Below are 13,434 nucleotides of genomic sequence, written 5' to 3' on the forward strand. Positions count from 1 at the left end.
TGTCACTACTGTTGCATAATTTGTTTGATTTTACTAAGCATTTCACCAGGCATGACTGCAGGGAGTTATACTGCCATAAAATAATTGGATTTCATTATCAAACCAAGCACTCTCTTTCCCCATTTTACTAATGTTGGTTCCAGTCCTTTTACTACACCAGCTTGCTTAATCCCTCTAGCACATTGCAAAGCTTTTGATGTCTGTATAAACACTCCCTTTAATTCCTCACTCTTTTCCTTAAATAATAAAATAAATACATAAATAAATCATGTACTTATCTTCCAAAGTGACTCAGCACTGAGCTTATCTTTGTGCTTTTTTGCATTTACTGTTTAGCTACAATTACTACAATCACCCATGAGTCTTACTCTTTAAAATTTCAGTGGCACTCAACGGACCTCTGCCGTGATTTGCCAGGAATTTATTTATGGCATTCAATGGACCACTGCCATGGTCTGCCAAGCTGTCTTTTACATAGGTATCCAAAGTACCTCCCACTATTCCCCTTATGGTACTGAATTTCTTTTTAGGAGAGAATTCTATACTGGCCCCAGAAGATAGGTCACTACCCCTTCACCCTAGGGGCTTAGAACAACTGAAATTAGTGCTGTCTGTTCCTCCTGGGTCACCATAATGTTGGAATCATTATTATTGATGCAGGGTATCACCACCACACTAAGTAAACCATAAATTCCTTTATTAAATCCAAAGGCCAAATGGTATTTATACAAGTGCTCTAAACATGTGTAAAAAGCCTAAATAATAAGCAGTTTATTGTATCCAGACAGTAACAAAACCACTTATAAGTATTTGATCAAGATACTTACAAATGTGCTAATGCCAGGGGTGCTCAGACCCACATTGGTCAGCTCCAACTTGTCAGGCAGGTATTAGCAATGAACCCTTTAAGAGTTTAGTTTTTGATACCCTTTAACAAACAAATGATGTCATTGCAAATCATTGGACCTTAGCTAAGGCCAACTGAAGGAGTTTCTTATATAGCCAATTATTTACTGCACCGTGTACCCAATTATCTGTGTTTTAGTTCTATTACTTTAGCCCAAACCTTAAATAAAATAACACTGGGGCTACATCTGCACTACAGCTCTCACAGCTGTACCAATGCAGCTGTGCCACTGTAGTGCTTGTGGTGGAGATGCTCTAAGCCAGGGGTGGCCAACCTGAGCCTGAGAAGGAGCCAGAATTTACCAATGTACATTGCCAAAGAGCCACAGTAATACGTCAGCAACCCCCTATCAGTTCCCCCACACCGCTCCCAGCGTCTCCCAACCACCGGCAGCCACGCCTATCAGTGCATCCCCCTTCCTCCCTGCACCTCCCACTCAGCTGTTTTGTGGCATGCAAGAGGCTCGGAGGGGGAGGAGCGAGGGCACGGCAGGCTCAGGGGAGGGGTCGGGAAGGGGTGGAGTGGGGGCAGGGCCTGTGGCAGAACCAGGGGTTAAGCAGTGAGCAGCCCCCGGCACATTGGAAAGTTGGCACCTATAGCTCCAGCCCCAGAGTCGGTGCCTATACAAGGAGCTGCATATTAACTTCTGAAGAGCCACATGTGGCTCCAGAGCCACAGGTTGGCCACCCCTGCTCCAAGCCGACAGAAGAAAGCTCTCCCATCAGCTTAATAACTCCTGCCTCTGCGAGAAGCAGTAGCTATGTTGGTGGGAGCTCTCCTGCTGACTTAGTGCTGTCTTCACCAGTGCTTAGATCAATATAATTTACATCACTCAAGGGTGTGGATTATTCACGTCCCTTAGCAACATAAATTATACCGAAGTAACCTGTAGTATAGACAAGGTCTGGTATTTTGAAGGGTCACTACAAGTTTAACACAACTCTTCTTTCTCATAATCTCATTCTTTTTGGTTCCATGATTTGGGCCTATTGCTCGCGCTAGTACCCCAACTCAGTTTAAAACTATAGTTCGCCCAAATCTAATGTGAGCCTATATTCCTTGAGTCTGCACCAGGGTAAATAACTGCACAAGGTGAAAGGCAAGAGACAATCAGGTCCGCTATGTTCTTTTCTTTCTGGCTAGTTAGATGGCCAGTCAGGATCACTGAGAATTGTGATATTGTACGGAATTGAAATGTACTGCTAAGGAAGGTTGAAGAACACCAGATTGACATTTTCAGTTCTTGTCATCTTCATCAGCTGCTCCATATCAAGTGGCAGGGCAAGATCAGAAATGAGGATGTTCAAAGCTGAATCCTGCAGCCACCTTCATAAGCACTAGTTCCATATCTAGGTGTGGACATATTATTAGAATGGAAAACCAATGAAATCCAAAGCATGTGTACCAAGGAATGCTGCTACATATGGCCAGCAATCACATGAGGACCAAAAACATCAGTGGCGTGATAAGATTGCCAGTAATGGACATAAGCTGAATATACAGTTAGACCACCGGAAACATCTTGTCAGTGACTGACCTGGGTGGTGCTTGATTTGCAAGGAGGCCATATCTTTAGGGGATTTGTCATGCGAATGATGATGAGGGGCCATTGAGATCTATTTGATTTCTGTGTATTTATATTTTATAATATATATATACCTATATACGTATGTTTACATTACTTGAATCCATCTAGCCAATCCACGTAACCACGTGTTTTTATCATTGTTATCCTCATCCTTCCTTCCCCATTCCCACTGATCATGTGTTACACCCCCTTGCTGAGTCTTGTCTTGAATTGAATTGTACGCTCTTTGAGATAAGGAACTGGGCCTACTTGTATGGCTGTACTGTACCAGGATCCCTTTGCGCCTGCCTACCCCAGAGTGCATTTCCTATGTTGCTAAGGTTTTGTTCATGATTCCTGTTTTGGACCCATCCCATGAGAATTCCTCTCCCGCTGAGGCCCCAGCCTTTCAGCTGAGGACTAGCCAGGAATCCCCTCCAGAGTCTGCCAAGGCTGCCCCAGAATGAACGGGCGTGCAGGAGGGGGGACAGAGTATTTCCTGAGTGCCGTCTGCGTGCCTGTGATGTCCCAGGGAAGGAGAGGAGAGAACATCTCTACAGGGAGGCTCCATCCCTTGCTTCATACAGAGGAAAGCTGGAGGCCAGTGAGTCAGTCTCTTATTTCAGGCTTCCCTGGTGGGGCACAGCCAGTCAGATGCCAGGCTGTCTCACCAGCTTGACATGGGGTGATTGTGAACCTGAGCGGCCTAAGCCTGCACTGCCTCCCTCTGGTGGGGAGACAATACTTCTCAGCCTCCTGACATCCACTCCATCACCAGTCAAAGTTGTAAATGCTTTACTAAATAGGGGGATTCATCTCTCCACAGGGTGGCACCTGCCCCTCCAGGGGTCTCTTTTATACTGTTACAGTGGTCTATATAAAGTGCTGCCTCTTGGAAAGTATTTTGAAGAGATTCTTTCCTGCTCTTCACTGAGGGTCATAAATTCAGCTGGTATTTAAGAGAATCTCAAATGTATTTCCAGGGTCATTTGCCGGGGGCTTTCGCATCAGCCAGAGGCCCCTTAAAATAAAGGGATTATTGGGAGTCCAGTGTTAGATTACCTGGTGCTTGTTAATTGAACTTCAGAAGCTTTAGTGAGCAACTGGCTCCAGCAGGGAGCAGCGCTTTGGTATTAACAGTGTTATATAAATGAATATAATGTAACATAACATAATGCACCCACAACATCTCACACCTCAGCTCCCAGTGCAGGGGTGAACCTGCTGCCTACCTTGTAGAAACACAGGGCTAGGAGAGCCAAGAAGGAGTAAATAATGGGTAGAGTAATAGGATTCAGGACTGCTGGGTTCTGTTTTGAGGTTTGGGAGGGGAGTGTTTTATAGTGGTTATAGCATGGGATTCAGGACTCCTGAGTTATATTGCTGACTCTGTCTCTAATTCATTGTTTGACACTGTGGAAGTCACTTAGGGTCCAATTTTGAGAAGTGCTGAGCACCATTAATTCCAAGAAGAGTCAATAGGAGCGGTGAGTGCTCAGAATATCTGAAAATCAGGCTCTTAACTTCTTGTTAGGCTTAATTAATGTATGTTTGTAAAGTGCTTTGAGATCCTAGGTCTATAAAAGAGCAAGGGGCTCTCTAATCGTTGTCACCTACAGCATATACTCACAGAAACTCGGACAGGCTCAAGTGCGAAGGCTCCAAGGCAGCTAGGGCCAGTGGAAATGAGAAACCTCTTCGGCTATGAAAATTTCATCAGCTGGCGCTGTGGAGGCAAGAATCTGGAAACACAGAGCAGATGGGCAGCCTGGATTCTTGGAGCCATTGTTCTTCTGCCTGTTATCTGACTCCAGTGCAGAGAGAGGATGTGGAGAATTTATGGAGGCACAAGTATTGAAGGCTTTCTTGAAATATCCCTGGATGACGCATGGCCCAGGGCAGCAGGCACCGCTGGGTGTGGTTCAGATGTTCTAGCTTCTTCCCAAGCACAACAATCTCAAGGTCATGGAAGCAGAACGCTGCCGAATCCCTGTCTTCAGCTGTGAGAAGTCTTTCACCACTTAGATGTGGACCTGGCAGGGTCACAGAGGAAGTAAGTTTAGGGGTCTCATCCAAATACCCAGAGGGCTTTTTCCAACTTATAAAATCTCATCTCAGTTTGGCTCAGTTCATTTGCCACGTCAGTATCTGCTCAGGAGATGCTCAGAACTGAAAAATAACAGAGGTGGGAAGGGCTGCAGTACAGGAGTGAGTGACAATGGGCAGAATTATATCTGGTCTAAAACTGGAATAGCTTCAGGTCAGGATTCAGAGAGCTTGTGGGGGGGCAGGACTGGAATAGCAGGGGGTTGCAGGTGAGGAGTGAGGGGTACTGGTAGAACTATGTGGTAGTCCCACGATTCGAACAGCCTTGCCCACATTCTGCCTGCCTCTATCCATTCTCCTCAGTCCCTGCACTTTTAGGAGAACACAGTCTGAAACAGTTCTCCTACATCTCTTGTTAAGTGGATTTTTCCACTCTCCACCTCTCTCTTTCCCTCCCCATGTGGTCCCACATACAGGTTAGAATCCTCTGTTTATAGCATCATAACATAGCAACAGACTATGATGTGCCCCAGGACTAAGTCTGACGTGCAGCCTTCTGGGGAGGGGAGACAGGGTTTTTGTTGGGAATTAGTAACATAACAAGGGTAAGATACTGTGGATCTGGGCCCAGGCATCTGCTAAAGTGACACCGTTAGGAAATATCTGAGGCAGAATTGCCCCTTGTTCTTGTGATGCAGGCCAGAGTGCCCTGCATTCAGCAAGGAAAAGACTCCTGCATGTACATGCGCGTCATTGCTTCAGTGCCTTAGATTCTGCTTGTGATACCATCCAGGACTACAACTCTACTGCAGCAGAATTATATCTCTGTGTCATGACCTCCCATTCATTTGACTTATGGAACCTCGGAGCATCCCTAACGTGACCTACCCCCACCCCCGCCTCTGAGCTGGGAAAAGGCCAAGGGGTGAAAGCAGAAAGGAGCAGCCTCCTTCAGGTTGTTTTAGTGCAGGGATCGGCAACCTTTGGCACATGGCCAGCACATCCCCACGCCGCTTCCCGCAGCCCCCATTGGCCTGAACAGGCGAACTGCGGCCAGTGAGAGCCGCAATTGGTCGAACCTGCTGACACGGCAGGTAAACAAACTGGCCCGGCCCGCCAGGGTGCTTACCCTGGCAGGTTGTGTGCCAAAGGTTGCCAATCCCTGTTTTAGTGACACCGAATTCCCCTCCCCATGAGGAAGCAGAGCCTCCAGGGCAGGGTTAAGGTAGTCACAGGGCAGTGGAGGTGTGGGGTTGGAAGTCCGGGGAGGGACTCTGAGCAAACACATGCACTGAATTTCCCCTCACCCAGGGTAGGGAAGCCAATTAGAGTAGGTGGAGCAGCCTGCCCCTCTCCTCCCCCCCTAGTGTCCTGGCTGCAGTGTAGTTGTAGCTGTGTTAGCCCCAGGCTGTTAGAGAGACAAGGTGGTAAGAGCTTTTAGTGGACCGACTTCTGGGAGTGAGACGAGCCTTGGAGCCTCGCAGGTCCCTCCTAGCGTCACAGCGAACTGGAAGGCGGAACGGATAGTTTAGCCTAAGTTAGTTAGCACATATTGTAAGGGACCATTCAAGGCAGAGCGGCCCATTAACCCCCCTGCAGTCAGAGGATAAAAAGGGGGTTGCAGAGCGTGTCTCTCTCACCCACAGAAGCTGGCCCAATAAAAGCTATCGCCTCACCCGTGACCACCTCGTCTCCCCCCCAGTGGCCGGGTCCCTGACGTGTGCGGGACCAAGAGAGGCGCCTCAGTCCGACACCTGGAAGATGCTTGTGAACATGGGACAGCCCAGCTCGGTGAGCTGCTCCCTGCCAGGGCTTGTCTACATGGGGCATTTACCGGTGACTCCGGTGTAACCACCCCGTGGGCAGCGGGCGCTCCTGCTCTGCTCTAACCACACCAGCGCAGCCCTGTGTCCCTGTGCAGAGCAGCCCCTCCCCCCGGCAGCGAGTCTCAGAGCCCGGGACTCGCGCTACGAGGAGCCGCGCAGGCTCTGTACCCTACTCCCCCCGTGGCCATGGTGATCTACCACGCGTCTCTCTCCCTCTGCCGTGCGTGACCCCGCCCCCTCTCGATGACGCACCTACGCCACTGCGTGGGGATTCCGCCGGATTACCCAGCGTACCCCGCGGCAAAATGGTGGCCTAAGCCGAGCGCGCGGGGCCGGGCCGAGCGGGGGCAAAGTTTGGGGCGGGCCCGAGACAGAACCGAACCGGGTCAGAACCGGCTGTAAAGTCCCCGGGAGTCCGGGAGGAGCGGAGCCCGACTGGTTCCGAGCCAGACCGGGACCCCGGGGGGTTGAGGGAACCCAGCCAGGTCAGAACCGAGCCCGGGGCCCGACCGCGCCGGCACCGAACCTGGCCCCGAGCGCTCAGGTCCGAGTTGGGTCAGAACCGGTCTGGGATAGGGCCCAGCCTGGCCAGGTCAGAGCTCCGCCAGCGCAAAGAGCGCCCCGTCCGGATCAGAACCGAACCGGGACCCGCGAGAAAGGGAGGAGTTCGGCTCTGCCCCCAGCTTGTCGCCCTCGGGCTAAAGGGGAGGGAAACAGGCAGAACTAACTGTAAAGTCACATTGGTGTTGGGGGAGCTGGGCTCAACTTGGTCAGAACAGGGGCCAGGACAGGCCAGAGCTGAAGTGGGGGTAGAAGAGGTGCCTGGGTCAGGAACTGAACCCTGCAGGGGAAGACAGTGGAACTGAGTCAATTTAAACCCAGTTGAGTCTGGAAATCGAGGAAGACTGATCCCAGAACTGAACTGGGTCTGCTTGTGGTCCAGAGAGGTCTAAACTAAGTTTGAACAGAACCAGATCCTTATGGAGTGAAAGATGAGGAGCTATGTGTGTTTAGGGGTGAGACAGTGATAGCCACAACAAGAGGGCTTTGGAATTGGAAATGAAGTGAAGCAAATCTGAGACAGTTTGTGTGATCAAGACCCAAACTGTGTTGAAGAAGTCAGAGTAGGGGAGAGGGAACTACACTGTGTCTGTGCCAAATCTGGTCGGGGAGGAGAGAGGATCCTTTACCAACCTAGAGACCCTCCCTGGCACCAGGCATCATCCAAGAGACTTTCTGCAAGGAAGTTAGTGAATCTGAACAGATCCCAAGAACAAGGAAAGTTTAGAGAACAGCTGAGCTGAGCAAATGATACTGAACCACATCTGGATTTGGTCTAGAGCGTGAGTGGGAGACAATTGAGTATGAAAGAAGTGAAAGGTTGAGCACTGGCACCGGGATTTGTAAACGGAAGAGGGAAAAAATTATTTCCAACTGAAATTGCATTAATCGGCAAAAGGGTGAGTGAGTGAGCTGTGATTTTTCTCTGAGCTGGGAATGGACCAGGTCTGAGAGAGGCGAGCTGGAGTGAGCCCACTGAAAAGACAGCCCGGCAAAATGAGACTGCTCCTTGCCTGACAGGGCTTCTCAAAGCTGCAGATCTGTATTTTGCAGAATCAGTCCAGTGACAGAGCTGATATAAAGGGGCTGCATAGGAGGAGGAAGTGAATCCCTTGGATACAAACAGCAGAGAGCAGGTAAGGAAGCCAGGAATGAGGTGATGCTACATTAGCCCACACTCTGCGTTTCAATATTTGAATTCCTGAAATCCTAAAGTGCAAATGTGTGAGGCACAAACCTAGCAAATGGTCCATCTGTAGGTCCTGCATGCTAGGGCATCCTCCTTGTCATATTAGGTCCATGTTATGTAAAGCGGGCCCAAGGTGTGATGGTAGATGGAGAGATGGTAACTGCAGGCTGCTCATAAGAGAAATTGGGAATTTCTGGGTAGAATTCAAGATCAGCCACTAGGCAGACAAGCTTAACTCAAACCAGGGCAGTACTAGTGGTCTTTGTGCCCCATGAAATGAGCACTTTAAAGCCCCCTTTTTCAGTACTGAAGTAGCTCCTGGATACAGCTCCTGAAATGAGTCGATGTGGACTGGATCCAGGCTGGTCCAGGGAGCGCTGGAGCTATCCCTGCCTAATTTAAAAAAAGTTCTACCCTGCTGGAGCTGCACAGACAGATCCTCAGGATCTCTTTGATGCCTGGTCTGAGCTTAAAATGCGGATCGATCTAACAATTCACACCCCTGAGCAGCGTAGCTGAGCCATCCTAATCCCCAGTGTAGATGCAGCTAGGTCGATGGAAAAACTCCTCCTGTCAGTGGCAGGAAGTGTCTACACTATGGCGCTGCAATGGCATAGCTGCATGTAGCACCCATAGTGCACACATGGCCTCTTGTGAGAATTGTGATGTCTCAAATTAGGTAATTTTAGTAATTCCCTAATCTGCCAGGTAATTCCTTCTAGTAAATCTTTGCATCTATGTTTTAGGTGATCCCCTAATGCCAAGGCAAGTGCACGTCTGAGCTTGCCTGCAGTGGGGTAAGGAATGTGTGGAGATCAAGTTGAGAGGATGGGCTGTTCACTATTTATGTAGTTTTTTGACTTGTGCTGCCCTTCCTCACTCCTTTCCCCTTGAGTCACTTTCAATGTAAACTTCCTTTCTGTTTCTATCTGTTACTCAATCTGTACAGAAAGTATTAGGTACCTGTACCTAAACGGTGTTCTGTGCATACCAGATTCAGAGTGTAAGGTCAGCATTTAATCTCACTGGTGTAACCTGCAGCATCAGGAGTCTCTTTGCTTTTAGCTCTCTTTATAGGCAGCCATGTGGCTCATATAATATACTGGGAACACACTCTGGGTTGCCAGATGTGGCCTATAGAGTTCCGCAATGCAGCCTGTGACTACCTTCATCTTTAATATCATTGAGCCACTTGGTGATCAAGAATGGATGTTACTGCTGGGACCTGTTGCCTCTGTACAAAGATGCATTACAATCATACTGTGCCGAGTAGCTGTGGCTCTCTGCCAGTTGCTTTTTCTTTTTTCCAGATTTCAAACCCCGAATTTTTATCTTTTTCCTGTCTTCCTAAATGGCACCTGGGTGGCACAGAGTGCAAAAGGGCCCAGGAGTTTGGGAAGGGTGTGCTTCTCATTGAGGATCTGCCCCTTGTGTTCAGGATGGGTAACTGATGCACCACACTTTGGCATGGTGGTGGGTATCCACTGGAGAGTTTGTGGTATCAGGAGCTGCGTGTAATATAGGATTGTGGCAGTTGGCTTTCCTTGCCTTATGGGTGCTTTAAATGGTTGAGCAAAGACAATCACTCAGTAATGGCAGAATAAATGGGATCGACTAAAACCATGATTGTGCTCTACCCAGTAGCCCTAACTAGCAGGTCACATGCTTCATAATTTGTGCAAGATGAGATTATTACACACACTGGAGGCTTCTTGCATCCCTCCTTTTGCCCCCACAAACTCCTTGTATGCCACCTTCCTGTCCCCTCTATTTCGGGGACACCCTGCAAAGCCCCTTAACCCCTTCTTCATGCTTGGGTCTGTTAGTGTCCCACATTTTCTCCTTACCCCCACAGCAGGGGCTTTGTGTTCCCCTCCATTTCCTTCTGTGCCATGTGCCAGGATCTCCCAATATCCCCTCAAGACAACGTTTCTGTGTGCCCCCCATTCTCATGTGCTTCCTGTGCTAGGGGCTCTGTGCCCCTGTCCCCCTCTCCCCATACTGGGGTACACCAGTCTCTCTCTGCCTTGTGTTCTATGTGCCCCATTCCTCCCTTCCCCATATCAGGGACCCCAATTTCCTCCCCAAACCAGGAGCTCTGAGGGCACTCCCATTTCCCCCTCTCCCACACCATTTTTCTGTCTGTCTGTGAGATGTCATTTAAGGTGTTAAGAGGCTAAACTCTACTGAGAGGATAGGCAGATATGACATAGGGGTATTATCATTGTGTCTTAATGCATGCCATCAACCAGTAGTTTGATCTGCAGACAGTTGCAGAGGTGCTTGAAGCTATGGCTGTGTTAGTCAGATGGCCGGGGCTTCATGTGTCCCCCATTTTCCCCCTTTTGGTTTTCCGATTTTCTCCAGAATCAATAGGGGTTCTGGCCATTGATACCTAGAACATTCCTTGAAATGTTGGAGTTGATCAGATGCAGTGTTCAAAAGTTATTGCATTACAGACAGACACAAATGTTGTTGAGTTGAGTGTAAGGCCTTCACAAGCTCGGCCAGAGACTCCTCCATTCAAAGTAAACTTGGTGCTTGAGAGCCCTGGAGATTGACTTGTGTATCAGGAGGTGCAGCCTGGGGGGCAGCAGGTGGGCTTCTCATCCTGCTAATTTTTAGAGAAATGGCATTTCAGGTTGTTGTGGGGACTCCATTTGTTTCCACACTTCAAACATGGCTGCATGGGACAATTCTGTAGGGCAGGGTCACAGCCAATCCACAAATCGCTTCCTCAGCAGCAGAGGGCTAGCGCTGTCAGTAGAATGTGTGATGAGAATTGCCTAATCTGGTCAAGTTCCCTCTGCCATTGCTGCTTCTGCTGTAGTGTATGCAGGAGACCCAGAGGCCCAGTCAGTTCTTAGATGGAGTTGGGGGTGGAGCAAAGGGAGGATGCCAACCACAAGAAGAGGGACTTACCTTGTATTCTTGTTGGCAGGACTGAGGCTGGAATTGTCACAAGGGGGCAGATATGTTAATGTTAGTGACTCCCAGCCCCCTTCTCCACATTTGAAAGTTTTGTGGATTCTGCCCTTCAGATAAAAATTAAGACGCCTGAATAGGACAGTTCAGGCTGTAACGATGACACTTTTAAACCTTGGCCTCTACTCAGACTATTTGCTAGGCTTCAGTTAATGCCAAATATGTTGTGGATACCTCTTCACTAAGGATGGGAGTGAATTGAACCTCCTCCCAAACTGATATCATCCAGGGACCAACAAAGCTGTGAATGTAGTTTTCTGCCAACTTGGCCAGTGCCCCAGAGGTGAAATCATCTATCCTCTTTCTCTTTTTTTGGATCTTTTTCTTATATAGGCTCCTATTACCTCTCACCCCCGTCCCGATTTTTCACACTTGCTGTCTGTTCACCCTATCTTTCTCTGAGCCAGTCCCCCTGCATAAAGTCTGCTGTTTTATCCAAGACAGATCTGTAACTTCATTGGAGGAATGTTACTTTTCTTAGGTGAAGTCTCTTTACAGACTGGTTTGAGAGGAAGGATGATCTTGTGGTCAGGGCACTGGCCTGGGACACAGGAGAACTATGTTCTGTTTTTGGCTCTGCACAGATTTATTGTGTGAACTTGTGAGAGTCAGTGCCTCCTTTCCTCAGCTACATATAGGGCTAATGCTACTCCACCTCACTGGGGAGTTGAGCACCTCCGTTAGTGCCCGTGAGGTGCTCAGATACTTTGGAGATGAACATCATAGAAATACCTACAAATAAATAAACACAATAAGATGCGACTTGCCTGATGCTGAGACTGAAGGAGGACTTGTGTGGTCCACTATCCTGCATGCTTTGTGGAGTGATGAAATTGCTGTAAAACAGGGCCCAAGTTACACCCCTGTTCTATTTAAAGGAGGGCATTCTAAGAAACCCCCCAGCCTCTGTGATCTGTATGTTTGTTTCCACTATTCACATGCTCTCTTGTATGGCTGTGTCTTTACACATGACTCAGATTTCCCTCTTCTCCTTTCTCCCCCTTCCTCCCGTTTAGACTTGGAAACTATTCTCTTGTTTGCCAGCATGTCAATGTACTGTCTTATTGCTAATGTGATAACATGATACACTCTGGAGTGTCCTACTGGAAGTTATGCTTAGTGGATCGCTAAGGCTTTCCAAACTGCTCTGAAGGCATAGCCCCAAAGGGGTGTGAGTCCCATTATGCCAGGGTGGGAATGAAGAGTTCCTTGGAATGCTTTATTCACATCACTTGCATCAGCTCTCTATTCCTGGCCCTGCCCAGTGCTAGGTGTTGAGTCCTGGAAGGCTCCATATGAGAATTTAAAGTGCCTGACTGTTTTTTCAGTTAAATGGAATGAAATTCAATGAAGCTGATAGGCAACAAATTTCATACTGGTTTAAAAAATACTTTCACACAATGCATAATTGATCTGTGAAACTCACTACCACGTAATATCATTAGGGCTAAGAGTTTACCAGGATTCAGAATGGATCTGACATTTAAATGAATGAGAAGGTCCAGAGATTTACTTTTGTTATAATAAAATATGTATTTGAAATGAGATTATCACCCTTATGCGGCAGGACATAAACCAATTCTAATGGCTGTGGCTTAGGAGGAGGAAGGTTATTCCATAACTGCCCACTATGATTTTCTTGCATCTTCTTCTGAAGCATCTAGTAATGGGCAGTGTCAGAGACCACGTCCTGAACCAAATGGACCCATGTCTGATCCAGTCTGGCAGTTCCTCCGAGGTACAGTATATCTTTGCCCTGTCTCTTAAATCTTCCTCTTTATGATCATCACCCTTAAAGATCACTCTTTGTGGTCCTTACATTTGAGGGTTTTAGAAGGTCATGGGGGGGGGGGGGGGATCTTGGGGATTTAGTGCAGCCTCTAGCAGCTAACTTTCTCTTATCCATGAATGGGTCCTCCCTAGACCTGCGGGTATGGCCTCCTTACTCTTGGTGGTTAGGGGACACCATCACTCTATGCTTCTTTCAGCTGCTGCTTGAAGGAAAAGGAATGTGTGGAGTTTGGCCCCTCCACGTTGCAAGCTTACTATGGACTTTAGTCTGAGAGGTGCTGGAAGCCTTGATGGCTGGGGAATGGAATTCTTCTAAGGACATTCTAGTGAAATCTGGTATGCTTTTGTGCCAGCCTAAAGCCTTCTTGCTCTGCACGGCGTTTCCATTATCCCAATATCCACCTCCATCTGTGCTGAGGACCTGGAGGTAGTTGTGTGCTGCTTGTTCATGTGGTCTTGCTGACTGAATTGGGCAGGAGGGATGGGCTGATAAGGCGAGAGGTCCTGGTAAGTGGCTGTGGTGGGGAAGTGTGTGTAAGAGAGCATTTGGTAACAGTGTATG

The 13,434-nt window shown here is 48.3% G+C and overlaps 1 protein-coding gene across 11 annotated transcripts in view; it reads left to right on the plus strand.

Annotated features, from left to right (window-relative positions):
* Nucleotides 1-6,624: 6,624 nt before the first annotated feature.
* TJAP1 (tight junction associated protein 1) overlaps nt 6,625-13,434 on the plus strand; it is a 48,599-nt gene continuing 41,789 nt past the window's right edge. For 2 of the 11 annotated variants that reach the window (XM_042848451.2, XM_042848454.2), the window contains exon 1: nt 6,692-6,831. Coding sequence is in view for 1 of the 11 variants with exons in the window: in XM_042848445.2 (XP_042704379.2) it covers nt 7,655-7,689 (35 nt within the window). In the remaining 10 variants the exon portion in view is untranslated. Of the gene's footprint in view, nt 8,044-12,738; nt 12,820-13,152; nt 13,209-13,357; nt 13,380-13,434 lie in introns of those variants that run through there. The other 9 variants (XM_065589228.1, XM_042848448.2, XM_005296286.4 and 6 more) reach the window with 9 other exon arrangements.

This window comes from Chrysemys picta, chromosome 3, assembly GCF_011386835.1.
Source record: "Chrysemys picta bellii isolate R12L10 chromosome 3, ASM1138683v2, whole genome shotgun sequence".
Lineage (NCBI taxonomy): Eukaryota > Metazoa > Chordata > Testudines > Emydidae > Chrysemys > Chrysemys picta.